The sequence below is a fragment of the Aythya fuligula genome, chromosome 1 (genome assembly GCF_009819795.1).
Source record: "Aythya fuligula isolate bAytFul2 chromosome 1, bAytFul2.pri, whole genome shotgun sequence".
NCBI lineage: Eukaryota > Metazoa > Chordata > Aves > Anseriformes > Anatidae > Aythya > Aythya fuligula.
Genome location: NC_045559.1, coordinates 104,134,459 through 104,153,445, shown reverse-complemented (window position 1 = coordinate 104,153,445; position 18,987 = coordinate 104,134,459). Strand labels below are relative to the sequence as shown.

Sequence of the window (18,987 nt, the reverse complement as noted above, 5' to 3'; positions counted from 1 at the left end):
CTCAGTTCTGCTCCCTGAAGCAGCTGGATTTCTGTGACTACAGTCCCTGCTGTGGGAAGGAGGTGTCAGGAAGGATTTTTATGATGCAGGTTTCTTTTTAGCTGAAACTGTACTAAAATAACCCAATTACTTCATAGGGGGCACAGAGCAGCCGCTCAGTAATAATGATTCATGTGTGGTTTGAACCCAGGTAAACCTCTGGATGCCCAAATTTAGCTGGTCCTCTACAGGAAGTTCATAGTTAGTTCATGGTGCTACATTATTATGAAAGCAAGATTATATTAATAAATGGGACAAGGAAGGATACAAATACACAGATTTAAATTATTGATTCATTAGAGTTTTAATTCTAGCCTGAGATACAAAATCTGACATCAGGTCATTGCACTTCTGTTATCAGAATGTGTAATCTCCAATCTGCCTGTGTAGAAATAGTAAGACGACAGAGGACCAGGACAATGCCAAGTGATATAATGCCTTAAAATACAATTTTAAATTAACTAGAAGTACATATTAGCTAGCAAGATTATATAGTGTGTAGTGGGGGGGGGGGGGGGGTTGGGAAGCATTACTTAGCTTGTGCTGCTGCAGCTACACTGCTCCTGGGTATGCAGCTAGTTAATCCAAGGTAGCCTAGTTATTACTTTCCCCATACAGCCAAGGGCAGTAGCCTGAGAGAGAGGAGTGTTTGTCTCCTGAACACATTTCTGATTAAAACATTTTTTGAAAGTATTGATTCCCAAATAATACACGATAAACTGAGCTGGCAGGACATACACACATGCCTGTGAATAATAATGATTTCAAAAGTCATGCTACAGGACTGTATTTGAAAACAAAACAGAACCAGAACACTTGAAAAAGAAGGGCAATTGCAGCAATTGCATGTGAAAAATGGGATTTGACCAGCAATGTTATCTGCCATAACCAAAATGCAGGTTCACAATGACCAGTGGTGGAAGGGTGTCCTAGATTTGGCATGGACCTGACACCAAGAGTGCTGTGAGAGAAGCTTGCTGAAGCTCTCCCTTCCAAAGAAAGTATTGCAACCACCCAGAAAAGCTTAACCAACATGTCATTTTTGTACTTTCTGTATTAATAATGTCTCAATTAGGATGTGAAGCTACAGATAGCTGGAAGGAAGCTCATAAGTGGCACACATGCAATAATAATGTCCTTTTCTGGCTAAGGAATCAGCACTGATTCTGGATCTGTCCCAGGCTGGCCTCTGATTTGCCACTGATCTCTGGCCTCTCATTTAGCACTGGTCACATGAACAAGCTTCACTGGTTGTCCTCCCCTCTAACACTCGTTAACAATGATAATTAGTTAACAGGTACATAGCACTTTTCTGTGACTTGCGAATTAGATTTGTAGATTGACCTAAATAGGGTGCTTTTTATTCGCAGATATGAAAGGATTTGCAATAATAATTTATTTCTCTTCTAGAGTAGCATTGTTGCTAAGTAAAATTTCCAGTGAATGGATGGATTTTATAATAGTATCGAATGCCCACTCTAAAAGATGGTATTAGGAAGACAGAAAATGAAGGCAAGTTAAAGCAACAGCGAGAGGAATGTTGGCTATTGTGCTGAAGACCCAAAAGCAGTGCCTTAATGACTCGGATGCTCCCATTAGTGTAATTAGAAAAGTTGCACTTGTGTGCTCTCAGCAGCAAGGACTGATTTCCTGCTCTCTGCAACACAGCAGATATAGGGGCTGCAGATTCCAGGAACTACCAAGAGACAGACAATAGTAAAAGCATGGTAGGAACAAAGATCCCTTTCAGACTGGGACACCTGAATAACCTGGCAAAGCAGCTGCACAGGCTCTTCCCACAGAGCAAGCGCCCTCCCCACTGCAGAAAATGAGAACAGCCCAGAAGATACAAGGGAAGGCAACGAGATTCGGTTTTGTGTATATAGCTGTCCATAAGAAACTAGAATGGAATGTCATTACATATTCCTATTTAAATAACATTGTGTGAAATTAGTTAAATAATTATGCATCTGATATAAATGTCCTATTTAAATAATAACAGCTTTTACTTGCTGTGGAACTTAGCTGAATGTAAATTAGTGAAACCAGGATAAAATACTCTGCATTCTCCTTGCAGATCTCCTTCCCATCCAGTCCTGTATAAAATCTGTTCTTTAGCCAAACCCAGATATGGGTTATTCTGGTAAATGAGATAAAGAGACTTCCATCTCTAACTATCCATTTCAAATAGGATGTTTGCACTTATGTGTAGCAGACCTGTGCTTTTAGCTGTAGTTCATGAACTACAGTGTGAATCTGAACAAGCATCAATGATCAAAATATATATGTCAAGTGGACAGAGGCTGTATCAAAATATAATCTCATATGTCTGTAAATTTCTTTGGGTTCCTTGTTCTTGGCTTGCATTATATCTCAGCTCTAACCTCTGTTCATTCGTATTGTGAAAAAAAAAATTAAAAAAAATCTCCTCATTTAGAGCTAGTCTCAGTCTTCCTTCAAGGAGGGCTGTAACCAGACTAATGGAACCGCATCAGATACTTCACTTACTTTCATTTAGCATTTTCCTCACTCACGCTATTATTCAATTTCATGAACATTAAATGAATGCATTTCATTATCCAATTAATTAGTACCACCACTATGTTCTAGGATCAGCAAGATATGCCATGATGAATAAAGTCTCTCTGCCTCCTAGCCTCTAAAATGTTCAACATAAAAGCACTGTGCTTACTGTGCTTTCCTGGACTTCACGCAGGCAGCTTTAATTGTTCCTGACTGGAAACCTTCCATGTAACCTATGTCACACATCCACAGCATCAATCCAGCTTGAAGTGGTAAAAAGTTCCTCCAACATGGACATGAGTCATGTCAAGAAACAAGCCATACGTTTCCCAGTATTGGAGTCCAGGTGTAAAAAAGGCCCATAGAAATAGGACAAAGTGAAAACATTGGCCCAGGGGCCCAAAAAGCTGTGGCTGGCTCCTTATGCTTCCTGAAGAGATCCCAGAGAGGTTGGGCAGTGACATTGTCTTTGAAGCTCTGGTGTGGACATAGTCTCACAGTACAGACTGAAAACACATCACTTTGAAAGTTCACTTGAATTTGCACCATCCACTGAAGTTTCCAAGGCAGCAAAGAACAACTACATGTGCAAGAAGTATGGGTGGTGGTACTGCAAATAGTTTGATAGCATGGCTAACAAGAACAGAGAAACAGAAGATTCAGAAAAGCAGAGTTATGATGAGAGAGAGAGGAGAACCAGTGAGATGAATATCTCTGCTTCTCACACTGGGGTGTGGGGGTCACCTGGGAGGATCTGCCACAAGTATTTCTTCAGCAGCAGTGAGAACAGGATAATCCTGCCTTTTCATAGCAGATAGTAGGCTTCAGCCTCTCTGACAAGCTAATGGAAGGAGCATACTTTGGAACTGAAATTTTATATTCTCACAGTTATTTTACTTAGAATGTGTACAATGGTGACAAAGTTTTTGCGCTTCTGTAGGAACCACATTAGTTATTTTGCTCTTTGTCACGTAGAGAAAGTGAACACAGAAGTCTTTATAAAATGTTTTATGAGTCTTAAACCTGATTAAATATGCTTTACGTTTTATAAAATTTATTTTAAAGGTGTGGAGGAAGGAGTAGATAATTTAAGGCTAGTAGCAACATAATTTATGAGATGTGAGTTTGCCTAACAGTAAAATCTATGCCAACTACTGGTGTGTTATAAGAGTAAATTGAAGGTTAACCCTAACAACTTAACCTCTTGAACAAAGTTCCTGATACGAAAAGACAAAATCAAGAAAAAAAAGATACAGTAAGTGCAGAATATATTGGAAGATTTGCACCCAAAACAGATCGCTGTTTGCAATAACTAGAATTAACTGACTTGTGTGATTGCTTACCTAGTCTAGACCAGCACTATATCTCTGTCCACAGAATATTTCAGGTGAGTGTTGTAAACACCAGGTTTTTCCCTAAAAAAAAAAGTGTTTCTAAATTCCTCATGTAATTGATTCAGTCCTGTTGGTCTTAGGCACATTTGGAAGGTGCCTTATTACCTCATGCTCTCAGGGATGTCTGTTATGGGGCTTGGAAAGACAGGAGATGCTATGCACCCTTGCAGCAGGGCAAGATAGGCACAGTTTTAAACAACCTGGGTGGCTCCTACAGAGCTTGAGCAGATCCTGAGCTGGGTCTTTGGACATCACAATTCTACCCTTAGAAACCTCAGCTGCACTTAGCTCCTGCTTTCAGCACCTGACTCTCTACTAGATCTTGCTGCTTGTCAGAACATTTGTTCAATCTTTATGAATTTTAAAGCTCCAGTAACCAATATCTTCAAATAGGCTATGGGAGTGACAGACCAGCTAAAACTTTTTCCATCAGCTCTGCTGGTGCAGTACATCTCGTTTGAAAACTCTGCTGGTGTAATGTTTTGGCTCATGTAATTTCAGATACCCTGATGCCTGTGGGATGGGTCACTTTGGGCAGCAGATGTGCTGGTTTGGGAGGTTACCTGTCTGCCTGGTACCAGCAACAGAGACGGAAACCTCCTTTAGCCACCATACACCAGCCACACGAAGTTGCCAGCCCTCAGGAAGGAATATGGAAAAAAAAAAAAAAAAGTAACGATTGGAAAAGTCAGTAATTAATAATCACAATTTCTGTTTACTCCTTCGAAATGCGGATGATGGAAGGGCCAGGTCTCATTAACCTGGTCAGGGACTGTGAAAGGCTGGGCTCTCTGCAGCATGTCAGAGAGAAGGGAAAATGTGTGAGATTAGGGAATAGGTTATTCAGCGGCTTGCAGGCTTTGTATTTTGTTTAAATTAGGTTATTGATTCTCCTGTTCTTGTGCACAAGGAAGAAGAGTGGTTCGATGGCATTTTAGTTGAAGCTATAAATAAGCAAAACATAGTCCCATTTAAGAGAAGAAATCTGTCTTTTGTGCTGGTTTGTAAACAAAACTCAAAGGAGGCAAGTGAAGAGGTCACCTCCTCATGTCCCAAACCTGGTAACGCAACCGGTCCAGGCAGCTCCATGCTGCCAAACACAGCTCCATAAGCTGACACTTTCAGGACATAAATTTCTGATATGCTAATCCTTTCAGTCCCAGAAAGAGCTTGTGGGTATCCCTTGCCCCCCTGTCCCAGCAAAAAAGCTGTGCCACAGCCGGTGTTCTCCACACACTGGTGTGAGCAGCCCCTCCTTGGAGAGCCACTGGTGCTGAGTTGTAGCTTGGAGGCAGGGAAGAGGTGGCCTTTTGCCTCTTCCCCAGCCTAGGTGAGGCTTGGAGGAGGTGAGGGATGCTGCCTGCCTGAGGTGGGGGGTGCTTAAAGGAGATGAAGCCAAAGCTGGTAATGAGGGGACACCCTTCGGCTTGGAGGGGGGAGATGCAGACCCTTGTGCAACCTGGTGAACCTGGGCAGACTTGGAGGGTGAGCAGGATGCAGGAACCTTGCATTTCATAAGGGATGGGGGACACATGCCAGTGTGACCCTGCTGCAGTTTTAATCTGTGAAATATCATTCCCACCCCAACTGGCTACACATTTACACCACCCTAATTTGTCTTCTGTATGGGCTACCAAGCATTTACGACATTACTGTAAATACAGTGGTCAGACAATAAATTGTTGCTTTGGGGACTGCTTTAGGTGACCATTGGCTGAATTTAATGACAGTATGTGTTTTTTGCTGCTAACATTAAAGAGTTTTCTTAAAATAATTTCTACAGTATTCTCTTTAATATATTGTTGCAATTCAGTGTAAATTTATATAGAGGCTTCTGTGTGCAGGGATGAGAATATGAACCATGGTACTTCAGGCAGCTGACCTACAAACAGATGATCCACACATGAATTCAGAGCCCTCCACACCTTTGCATTTCACAGCTGCCTTTGGCAGTGAGGAATATCAACACCTGAGTTACTGCTGCCATCAACTAGATGCAGCCACAGAAGGATCTCATACAAGACATTTTCCTTTTCTTTCTCGCCTATATTTATGATGCTTCCTTTCCTGCAGCTTTGACCTACAGGTGTACCTCCCTTAATTTTCCTGTTTTCTTCCACACTGCCATTCACCATCCTCCTCTGGTCTCTTAAGGCATTGGAGAGCATTATCTGTATTTGCAGCCTGTCAGTTGTCTCCCCCGATCCATTTCCCATACAAACTGTTCTGTCACTTTGCCCTGTCTTAGTGCATCTTTTAGCACTTCCTCTTCTTCTTTTGACACTAAGGTTATTTATTTATATATATATATATATATTTTTTTTTTTTACACTCAGTCTGGTACATTTGAAGCTCTGTGCCTCCCGCGGTGTGCCAGACATCTGCACTTTCTTCTTGCAGATCCCTGAAAATCCATGCTGTCAGTTCCCCCACAAATCGTATTTGGGAGCAGCTTGTTCCTGCTGACATGTTTTAATATTTTTGGACAGCCCTCCAGCAAGCAAAGTGCAGCTGGACAGACAGCAGCCTCCAGACAGCAGCTCTCCTACCCACCCCTCTTCTCACATAGAGCTGCATGTTGCAGTGTGCTCCCTATCAGGTGAGAGAGCAGCCAAGTGACTGCATACCCTGCCCTTGCTCTTTCCTCATGTTCCCAACATCATGCCTACATCTGGTCCCACTGTAAATACATAACTTGCATGGAGAAAACCCTAAAATATAGTACAGATCAACTTTCCTGACTGCAATAAATTCAACCCCACCAGCTCACAGGAACTTGTGTACCTGCTCTCAGCTGTGTTGCTCAGCTGATTAAGGACACCACCCTGCAAGTCTGTATTGACAGCACCAAGAGTCTCCAGCATGTAGACAATGGTTTCAGGCTCTGCAGACAAATGCATCCAGTAAGTTGGCTTACCCACTGACACATATTGCTACTCTAAATAATATAAATATTTCAGCCATGGGATGGAAACATTAGGTCCCAACTTTTATGGGACAGTGCATCCTTGTGCGTTTAGATCAGTGGAACTTCTCCTGGTGGTCTCCTGTGATCAATGTTTCCCATTAGACCAACTGAGAATAACCGAAAAATAAATTAAAAAAAAAATTCCAAATCTACAACTGCAGCAAAAAAAAGGGAAACACTCTTCCCAGCACATTACTTGCTTGGTATTATTGTCTACAGGTCAATGAATTGCAGAAGCTGGTGCTTTAGACTTTGATTGTCTGGAAAAATATAGTAAGTGACAATAGCAAATTCTAATTTGCACCACTCTTTGTGTGCCCCTGGTAATGTCCCAACCCATTAACATCAGGCTTTGTGGTGCTTGTCCTTGCCTTGTGTGACTATCCAGCTCTAGCATTTAGGTCAGGGCTATGGAAACCTTGAACAATAGCCTCCTTCCTCTTTTAAAGCACACATTTTTCCTCTGTTAATGTCTCCACTCCATCTTCTTGCTGCACCAGAGTTTGAAATGTAATGAGGTGGTGCCAGTAGACCACATATTGCTTTGTTATGGGCATGTGAATGCGGAGCTGTGCTATTCTCTGCAGTGGATTAATGCCCTGTTGTTACAGTCAGTGCTGAACTTGATGTGCAGCCTCTGAAGAGGCAATAGCTTGACGTGAGCCACTCTCTAAGCACTCCAAATGGGTCTCTTTCATTTTATTTATTTATTTATTTATTTTTTGTGGGGGAAGGCATATAAACTGTATCGATTAAACTAAGACAACCTAAAATAAATGCAACAATCTTCCTAGTCAAGCAGAACCTGAAGTATGAAACAGAAATGCATATTTCCTTCTGCTGGATATTTACAGGCTTCTCTTTAGACATCAATACTGCTGCTGGTTCTGTGAAGCCCTGTGAAGCCCTGAAATCTTGAGTACTCAGAAATTGCTGCACATTTTCTAGCAGTTTCTGTCCCTGATATTAACTAGTCTATGGCTGAACTGAAAACTGATTCAACTTTAGTGTTTCCCACAAAATGAAAACCAGATAGGCTGATGACTTTCAGGATACAAAATGAATGCTGTGTGTTTTTACTCCCTTCCCCTTACCTGCTTAAGGATTTCTGCTGCTGTTTCGTGTGAGCAATCAAATATCACGTAGAACTCCTTGCCCTTCTTCATCTCCTTGAGTAAAGGCCTGGCATCTTTATTCCCAGAGGGCAGCTGACGGATTTTGATTTTAATGTTGTATCTAGAAGGGGCTTTGATGAGCTCCTGCAGTCGAATTAGACCTGAAAGATGATATGCAATTATACAACTAACTATTATGTGCAGGGAGTATTTATTGTCACTTAAAAAGGGTCTCTTATCAGTCCTAACATATTTCACATATCTAAAGGATAAGTTGTTAACCTCATATTTTCCAGCTTCAGACTGATATAGTTATAGATTTTCCTTTTCATGATTACATTTCGCCTCAGCAACTAAATACTCTGAAATCTATTTGGAATTTGTTGACTCTAGGATATGTTTGTATTGATGCAACATTGATACCGTACATTGCAAAAAAAATAATATAATTCTTCTTTGCTGGCAGCTAATTATTATTTCTTATTATTATATAAGAACCTCCTGATTAAACAAGAAAACCTTACTATCTTTCCTGGCTAATATAAGGCATGAGCAAATGAGGAGAGACTGAGGGAGAAAAGTTTCCAATGGCAATGTTACCCTAAGTGAGCAACAAGTTGTTAACCTGAGCTAGTGATTAACCTGAGTGCCACTTAACAATAATTATTCTTAATAGGCATCCATATGGCTTTCATTGTCCTCATTTCAGCATACATTGCAATACCCTAGAGAGGGGAACGTTATTTTTTCCTTATCATCAGTTTAGAGACAAAAAGCTCGAGGACATAGTGAAATTAAATGACTTGCTTAAGGTCACTCAGCAAGTCTGAGATCTTCTAAAGAATTGAAATACTTTGATATCTAACTCTATATCTGTAAACACAAGAACATGATTTCTAAGACTATGTCTTCAGCTGGTAGAAATCTACAGGGCTTATTTGAAGTCAGTGGAGCTCAACCAGCTGAAGATTTGTCCAAGTATTTAAACACAGTGCAATTCTACTAGCTAATTCAGCACTCCTATGTAATTTGTACTGCCTCCAAAAACAAAGTAAGATAGTTAAGAGTTCTTTGAGGTGTGTGATTACAATTTCTTTCTCATTACCCATGAACTTAATTTTCCCACCAAAAAAAAAAGCCCATGATCTCCTGCTGAGTGAAAGTAAAAGGCTGCCTTAAAAATCTGTATAGGGAGAGAGAATACGAGCAAGAAGCACTTCTTAAACAAAAATCAAAAAATGATTAATATGAAAAAAAGTCATTTCTCTCTTGCTGGGTGTGGGTATATGTTTGTCTTGTTCATGAATGTCCTTGTCTGAATGATCCAATGGTACATATAAGGCAATATGAAGGATCACTATTTCTTCTGAGGTTAGCGAGTTATTGCTAAGTTGGCTATTGGTTGTTGGCTTTCACTGTTGATTTTCAGTCAATTTATTGGCAATGGTTTTTGAAAAAAAAAGTCTTTGTCTCTGCCTGCAATACTGGGTCTGTTCTTTGGAGGTCTTCAAGTATCAACAATCAATACAGAATATTAAGCATTATGACTATTCAAATGTAAATTACTGCACACAATGTGAGATCGGAACCTGGCTGGTAGCCAGCCTGTGTAAATATGAAACAATTTGAACTCATTATTATGAGAGTGGAGCTCATGCTTCCAACACTGATTAACAAGTAGGAGAGTTTATGCAATCTGTCTGTAAAGCTGTAACTTGTCTGTATCATACATTCAAGTGCACTGCTGTTGACTGCAGTGCCTCAGACACTATCACAAACAGCGACTCTCAGAGGAAAAAATGAGTTTGGGGATGGGGAGAGGAATGCAGGAAATCTTGCATTTAATTCACAGCAACAGATTGAGTGTTATATCTCTTTCCAGAATCAAAAAGTACTTAGCTGCCAGTATGGTGTAACTGCGAGAGCTGAAGAATATTAAAATACCTGCTTCAGTCACATACCACTTGGAATTGCACTTCCCATCACTTCCTACTGCAACACCGAATGAAAGCAAAGTCTGGTTACAGTGTACCAAAGAAACCAAAGAAACATTTAGGTGTGAAAAGTATGCAGGTATTTTCTTGGAGGACCAGACAAAAGCCTGAAGCTGCTGATTGCCGTCATAATCAATAACTACGACAAATAACCATCAGTATTCTCATCTTCCTCTTTTTCCTACTCAAGAACTTCAAAGCCTTGGACATACTATCACCAAGATTTGACTTGTGACATATCTTAAACATTAAGAGCTTAATCTGACTCCCAGGGAACAGGGATAAAGGCCTGGGCAAGTATGGTTTAGCGGAGGACTTGCTAGTGTTAGGTCAGAGGTTGGACTCGGTGATCTTGGAGGTCTCTTTCAACCTAGATGATTCTGTGATTCTGTGAAGTGCAGCACTTAGAACAGTCACTTTTCTCTTGCTTGGTATGACCATACACCCAGTTAGGAGGCATTAGTGACTCCCCACAAGGCTGGGAAGAAAGTAGTGGTTAAGATGGGAAGGGGTCAGAAGAGACATATCCTGTGCATTGGTTCACCCTCTGCAAAGTGGATGATACGGCCTAGACAATGTTGCAGGACTGTGCTAGAGCAAGAACTTGAGTAGGACAAATACTGTTTTAGAATATGGACAGGTGGAAGCTGTGAGTCTGGGTGTGAACTTCAAAGAGCCTGAAGGAGGTATCAGCCAATTCCATTGAGAGGAAAAGCTCTTTAGAACTTGAAAATAAAAGCTGTAGGGATGGAAGCCCGACTTGTATCACTAACTTGTTTGGGTTACTGTCTGTATTCTTCCGTCTTTTATCCAGACAGCTGAACACCCTTTTCCTTTGGAAACAGTGTTGTGAATTTTCTCTAGCATTGATGGATTCAGTACTCTTCCAACTTGTCTTTTAGTGGTTTGAACAAGAGAAATGGTTTGCTCTGACACTTAAGTAAAATGTTTAAATATGTGAAAGTCTTTGAATATTTCATATAAATTTGTAATGTCTAGAACTACTGCAAGTTGTGATTGACATTTTTAGGAGTTCAAACACGCCTAACATGAACATAATATTCCAACAGGCAAATAGTCATAGACACTGGTGGTAAGTATGGTAGTGTGTGTCAGTAGAAGTTGTTCAAGTTGTTCATCTCCTCCTTCCTCCACCTTCCCCTCCTTTTTTTAATAATAAAACTGTGTAGCTAATTCAGTCATATTTTAAAAATATTAAGAAAAGTTTTTACTACTATGGGAGAAAGTACTTATTTTTTATTAGAAAACTGTGTTAGGATTAGCCAAGTTTGATATCTCTTGTCACTGTGCAAGTTCAAACAAAACAAATTCAGTAAGAATTCAAATTTTGCGCAGTGCAAACAGATCAAACCGATATGACAGAAAGATTTAGTTCCTCTAAATCTTAAAAAAAAAAAAAAAAAAAAAAGAAAGAGAGAGAGGGAGGGAGGGAGAAAGAAAGAAAGAAAGAAAGAAAGAAAGAAAGAAAGAAAGAAAGAAAGAAAGAAAGAAATAAAGAAAAAGAAAGAAAGAAAGAAAGAAAGAAAGAAAGAAAGAAAGAAAGAAAGAAAGAAAGAAAGAAAGAAAGAAAGAAAGAAAGAAAGAAAGAAAGAAAGAAAGAGAGAAAGAGAGAGAATGAAAGAAAGAGAAAAGGAAAACAGGTAGGAGAGCTCTCTAACAAATAGGGAAAATCAGTGATTCTTACATAAGACGAGGAAATTGATGTGGCTGCCCTTCTCAGTATCTGGTAGGTTAAAATTATTGAATTCAGGAAAGGTGGAGTAGATGAGAGACAGAGACAAACCTGCACTGAACAACTATTATTGTTTGAGTTTTTGATAACAGGCAAAGTTATGTGTCTGTTACAGATCAATGTGTGAAATAACAATGTACAGAAGTGGGATATTGGAAAGGATATATTAAAAATCACTGAATCTAACCAAAGTACAGGATACATACCCAGTTCTAGCATGTGGAAAGACAAACAACAGTTTATGGTACTGAAGTTTGGAAAATGCAGTGATCAATGTATCATAAACTTTTCTGCAAGGATTTGTTAGATTCTCTTTAAAGTTCTGGAGACAATTCCTTGTCTTACCTAGGCAGGAAATTGCACTTGATATAAAATAACTCTTTTTAATTAATACCCAGAATAAAGGTAGATTATGGCCTGGGTACTCTAAGAATAAATTGGATTATGCTTAACATGTAAAAATGAAGGAGCAAATATTTGCTTGGGAGTCTTATTTTTTTGCTTAGGAGTCTTATTTTTCATTAGTATAGGAAAGCTATAGGTAATAGGGAGTGGGGTGAGAATTTTCAGAGAGATCTTATTCTATAGCCCAAAGACATTAATTTACTATCAAGAAAGACAGTAAAAAAAGTTACAGCTGAAAAACAGTTGGATTACAAAAACTGACGGGATGGGAAGTAGCGTTTGAGATAAGAAGGGTAGACATAAGTGATTTGGATCCTTTAGAAGCCCAAGCTCATTCAAATGAGGTAATTTTCTAATTTTATTTTTTTTTTTAATCATTGCTTAGTCCAAACTTGTAACTGTATTTCTCTTGATGGATGTGTCCATTCAGCAATGAAACCCATAACTACAGGAAGTGAAGAGAAACATCAGCTTGGCAAACAGGCACAATTTTGCAGCCTCTCTACCAGAGGTGGCTGTGATGGCACGTGGGCTTGGAGTAATCCTGTAGTGTGAAGGATAAAAGCAGGATCCCCTCAGTCTTCAGAGTAGACTCTTATGGATCATTGCAAGTTCACTGTTACAGCTATGAGTTCATTGTTTGTTTAGAAATGCAAGTGCACTTACAATTAGCTTCCAAGCTAATTGTAAAAATATATATATATATATTTTTTTATATATATATTTTTGTAAAAATATATATATATATTTTGTATATAAATTGTAAATATATATATATATATTTTTTTTTCTTCTTGTAGTATAAAAATGTCAAACATGAGAAATAAAAAGAAGAGCCTGAGCTAAATGGTGCCAATCTATACCAAAATCCAAATACTCTTTATAGTGATCAAAATTGACCTGTTTACTTTCCTGACTCCATGTTAATAAGATGATTGATGGTTAATTTACTTTAGAAATATCTCTACAAATGAAGTCTCTTTAATATCAATCATTTTTGTAACTGAACATGTACACAGCACCTAGTGTTTTTAAATGTTAACTTGATAATGGAGTGGGCTGAAAAAGACCTTTATTTATTTACCCCTAAGTATATTTTGGCATATAGGGCTATGAGTCCATAAGAATCCTGCTGAGCTAAACCATCTTAACATGAATGCAGGAAGATTGCTACTGTAAGCCCAGCCTGACTTGCTCTTCTACCTCCAGCACTCTGGTATACACTGCAACTCTAAGGTGATCAGAATATTTCCACTGAAACCTGCCTCTTGGATCCAGGAAGGGATGTTCTTTTTTTGTGCTGTCTACAGTGTGGAAATAAATCTAACATTTTTAGCCTTAAAACCAAGTTTGGTGTGGTTTTTGTTTGTTTGTTTTTTCAAGCAGAATTTTGTCTTTCAGTCAATGTGACTTCTTATGTAAATATGGTGGTTTTTTTTTATTTTTATTTTTATTTTATTTTATTTTTTACATGCTCGTTTTAAATGCTTAGAAAGCTGCTTTCATGACTCAGCCAGGAATGTTTTATGCCGGTATCACAGAATCAACTTAAATGTTGCTTGCACATCTGTAGAGCTCTGAAAGGTGTTATATTTATGTAAGCAATGAGAATCGAAAGGGAAATGCAAATCTCAGAGCAGAGTTGACAGTGAAGTGCTTACTTTGCACCAATGAGAGTTAACACACAGGATTTTTCAGAAATGCATGCAGTTCATCTACATCTTAAAAAATACATAAAAAGATAGTGTTGAAGGATTGGGATGGTGGGAGTTTACATTGGAATAACTGATATGCTTTAGCTACCCCACTGTAAAATGTTGCCAGAGGTAAGAGATCTACCAAAAGGTAAGGTCATGCTGTGACACAATCCTCAGCTGGTTTCTCCTCATTTACAACTCCAACACTTTGGTCTAGCTAGGATCTTTATGGTGGGTAACTTTACACTGGTTAGGGGAGGAACTTTAGCAATGGATCCTTGATAACAGTAGTTTTGTATTGGCCAATAAAGACCAATTTAAAAATGCAGTCTTCTTTGGGCCCTGGTAATAGAACAGAGCTGTGGTTTGTGCCCCTCCAGTGCTTCTAGCAGTCAGCTAATTTCAGTGTCAGGGCTACTCTGTTCCCAGCTTCAGCCAGCACACCAGCAGATGCTGTGGGCACAAGGAGCTTTGTGTCTTTGCTGGACAGCTATGGCTACTGCTTGTCCCAGGAGGAGGACAAAGAATGTCACAAGGAATGAATGATATTCTCTGAGTTAAGACTCACAGGATGGAAACATTTACATGAATTGCACCTTTTAGATTCAGCATTCAGTATCCAGCTGACAACTGGGTTTGTTTTTTCTGAGACAGTTCTAAGGAAGAAGAGAGTCTCTGCATTAAAAATGCTACAGTTTGAACTTTTAGTTTGTAAATACATTCTTCTAAAGATCAACCCTTCACAGAGACAGGGAATCCCAGATCAGCCCCACACTAGAATACTTATCAGTTTGAAGCTGTGTTATTGGTTCCACAAACAGGAAGTGAAATGTGACTCTACCAAACACTGAGGAGCTACCTCCTGGTGACTTCTTAGCTTCTGATGAAGTGAACAGCTTTCCAAAAGCCTAGGAGTGGAAGCACAACTAGGAAGCACAACTGTGCCATAAGAGATCTTTCTCTTCCATACTCTGGGGAAACCTGCTGTAAGAATGCCAAACTGAACTATCACAGGCACTCTCTCACAGAATTTATCCATGAACCTACATTAGCAGAAGCACACAGCACGTGACTTGCAGCACACCAGTACTACTTACCTGTGCTGTCTTCATATACTACTGTTACTATTTTCCAGTTGTAGTATAGTACGAGATCCAAAACTGCTCTGCTGATGGCTGCATAGTCTGGGTAGAGGTTGATATAAAAAGCGTCCTTGTGATCCACTGTAGGGTGTTTCCATCGAGTCTGAATATGTGGGACTTCGAGTGCATTACAAATGGACTGCACAGCGCTGACGGAGGAGCTGTGGGAAGGTCCAAAGAGGGCAGCTACACCAAGAGCGAGCTGATCACATGCTGTGGAGAGAGGAGGGAGGGGAGGAAGAAGCTGCTGGTAAGGCAAAGCAGGAAACTCGCATGGTATTTGCTAAGATAATTTATTCTCCATCCATGCTTATCATTTCAAAGTGACAACAGGTAACCATGTTGCTCCAAGACCCACTTGGAAATGGTCCCTGAAAATGGCATTACTGATTAGCAATATATCCTAGAACCAGCTTATAAAAAACAAAACAACTTCTCTGTCCATTGCTTTCAGATTGCATTGATTCCCAAATTGCCTTTCTCTGAATGGCATTATCCTGGAGAAACCAGGAGCTTTCTGACTATGGGCTTGCCAAAGGGATGTCACATGAATTAAGTTTCATGGCAGTGTGTCAGCGAATATGTTCATGGAATCACAACAGACACCATACAGATTCCCCCCATGACTGGCAAACTACTACCAATGTGAGTTGCTTTAATTTCAGGCTACTGAAGTAATATAAACAGTAAAGGGCAATATGATTCATGGCGCTCCATAATTGGTGTTTACAGAAGATGCAGTAAAGCCTAAAGGCCTCAGTAACAACACAGAGAAATAAAGAGCCAACATCACTTATATTTTAATACCTTTCCAAATCAGTCAGATGGTACTATCAACAAAGGCTTCTTTGTTGATACATTGTGCCTGTATCTCATCCAATGTGGTTAGTATTTCTAGAAAAGAATCCCTTCTGTAGGTGTCTTTTTATTTTTCTTCCCCTCCCATGTCTTTTCAGGCTAACTGACATAAGATGAAGTAATTTTAATTACCTTTGTCCATTCGTAAAATGTACCACAAATGTTTCTAATAAGGTATTTATGGACTGAGACAAACCTCTGCACTGAGTTGCAATGTCGTACTCTTTGTAAGGTAGTTCTTTGTGGAAAATCTAGAAATTACTGCTGTTGGATGAAATACTAAGTATCTGAACACCCACAGTGAACAGAGATATTTTAAATTAATATTTAGTGTCTGATAGTAATAGAATATGACAGAAAATCAATTATTTTCTGTTTTCAGTCTACAAATGGGTGTTTTACAGACAGCATAAAATGCACAGGCTTTCAAGGTTTAATTCAGAAGCCTTCTGAAAGGATAACAGGTTTTAATGTGAAATTGCATAAATAATATCAATAATTCATGCAGAGAAGAAATTACTATTGTCTGCATGGATCCCTTGTGCTTTAGTGTGTAGAATTACAAAAATATTTGTAATGAACTCCTTCCTACAGATTAAATGGTGAAGACACTGAAGTATTTTCACAATAGTCACAGAAGAGATTCTCACTATAGAGGGAATGTAAAATCCTCTCTGGAGGTCTGGATTATATGGATTAGAAATGCAGAGTATTTGATTTTTGATAGCGTATAGTTCCAGAATATATTTGAAAAAATAAAAAATAAAAAAGCAATAAACAGAATTTAAAGCTATCCTTGATGTTCTTTGAAAATATTTTTTTCCCAATCTTCAGTAAGAAACTAAAGTGCCATGAGGAGAATTTAGTAACTTAAACATTTAAAAAACAAAAGCTTAACAGTGTTCTAACATGATTCATGATTTGAAGTGCATTAATTTTCAGCCTTCATTTGCCTTATAGTAAACATATCTTTTAACTTAGACCAAATATATCTTGTACTTTTTACAGAAAGAGATGTTATAATAAAGCGCAAAACACATCTGCAAAGTCTTGGTGACTTATGGGTCTTTTCCCTAACTTGTTTGCATAGATTGTGTGCACACCATATAATTCCAATAGCTAGACTGCTGAATATAAAATCTTAGCAAACTTCAACGTTGCCTCCTAGAGGTGAAGAAATACACTGTGCCTAAGAAAAGTTGTGTGTTTTTCACCTTTTCTGTTTACATTTGCAAGTAAATTGGATTCAAATAATTGGACCATACTTTTCCCTCTAGGAAAACTAAACAATATGCAAAAAATTCCAAACTTGTCCATTCCATGTCTTAGAGTTATATATAACAGAGAAATTGTACTTCTGTCTAACCCACTGAAGTGTTAATATTTCAGGACTGGGGCACTACTGGCCTCTGCTCTTTAAGGTACAATAGAAATCATTTGTTATGAATAATGGATATCTGTGTGCATGTGCTAATTATGGGTTGTGACATCCCACTGTGCTCCCTGTTAGTCAGTGATCATGATTCTGTGATTCTGTGATTTACTGCAAAATTCCAGGTGGCAAATCTATTTTTTGGAAAGAAAAACTGGTTGGACCTGTCTCCTTCCATCTGGGGCTCTTAGCATGCAGACAGGATGTAGGTGTTTTATCAGAAACTAGATGACAAGACCAACTCCAGCTCAATTCTCTTTGAAATATATTTTTTATGTTACTGTTTGTATACACATACTACAATTGGAACAGAAGATCAGGCAGTGGAAAGGTAGTATAGAACATGTATGTTACTGACACAGTAATTGAGATAATTACCTCTTCTCGAGGCTTCAAAACTATCAAAAAGGTTAATTCTCTGGATGTCATAGGTTAATGTTGTATTAGGCATCAGAGTTCTGTTTCTATTAATGTTGGTGACTGCAAACTTGAAAGCCAATTCTTCAATATTAACAGGTTCATTTTCCACGGTTTCAAAGATCCCTCCTGTTGATACAGAGATAAATGAGAAGTATTATTCACCTCTTCATCACTGTACATAAAAAAGAGAAAAATAAATTATTAGCAACAATAAGCTGACTGTTCATAAAGTAAAACAGTTTAACTTGCTGTTAAAAGCAAAAGCACATTGGACCATTAGTTTTTATCTACAATGTCAGTGTAGGTTAACGCAGTATTATGAATACTGGTTAGGCAAACATCTGTGAAAGACGATACATGTTTATCATTCAGGCTTCTGTAGTAAAATGTTTAAATGCTTGCAAAAACTTCTGTCAAGTTCCCAACTAAAAGCAGTAGTCATATTTATTGGTCTTGTTCCTCCTGCTCAGTGTAATCTATGTTTAGAGATGAAGCTTGGATGTGTTGGAGATATTTTCTGAAGTGTTTCTACAAATCTTGACAGTACAAGTTCCACATTCACAAGTGATATGTAGTTGGAGTAGGAATGGACCGAAAATTTCCACTTGAGGTCTTTGCCTTAAGAGGGCTTTTTTTTTTTTTTTTAATTATTATTCACGTGTTACCAACAAACGTTGGCCATTTCTCAGTTTTCTTGGGAACAGGTGAATATTTTTGCTTTATCAAAGCTCATTGCTGTACAAGTTGAACTTGTTGATATAAAGCATCTGAGCCACATACTGCTCCCACAGAAGATTCTGCCTCTGTGCCAAAGTGATAAGTGATGTCTCCAGTAATGTGGTGTCTACCAGTACCATCATGACTGCTTTATAAGCCCCCTTGAAAGGCCAGTGCTGCATGTAGCATAATTGCTCTCAACTTCCTATTGTTCCTCTAAACTCTTCCATTAACATCTGTTCCGAACTATTTGAGCAATGAGGTGTCCCAGCCCTTCTGTGCAGTTTCAGCTGGGCAACTGCTATTTGAGCACTGCTCAATTTGTTAAGACTTGTTTTCTACCTTTCAAATTGAAATTATATATACTTCTTGCTCCTTGTTAAAACAAGTGATATCAATAAGAACTTTAACATGAAAATAAGTTTTACAGAAGAGGACCTGTAAAGAATGAATTTTAGTTTTGGCACTATGAATTACTTTGGCATGTACTCTGAGACGGGAAAGGTGCTTGTGTTTCAAGCCAACATACC

At 38.8% G+C, this 18,987-nt stretch overlaps 1 protein-coding gene across 3 annotated transcripts in view; it reads right to left on the bottom strand.

The window, feature by feature from the left end:
* GRIK1 (glutamate ionotropic receptor kainate type subunit 1) overlaps window positions 1-18,987 on the bottom strand; it is a 163,585-nt gene that overhangs the window by 59,605 nt on the left and 84,993 nt on the right. For all 3 annotated transcript variants that reach the window (XM_032208041.1, XM_032208042.1, XM_032208043.1), the window contains exons 2-4: window positions 17,699-17,866; window positions 14,986-15,243; window positions 8,019-8,200 (exon numbers count right to left, since the gene is read on the bottom strand). In XM_032208041.1, the coding sequence (XP_032063932.1) occupies window positions 8,019-8,200; window positions 14,986-15,243; window positions 17,699-17,866 (608 nt within the window). The remainder of the gene's footprint in view (window positions 1-8,018; window positions 8,201-14,985; window positions 15,244-17,698; window positions 17,867-18,987) is intronic.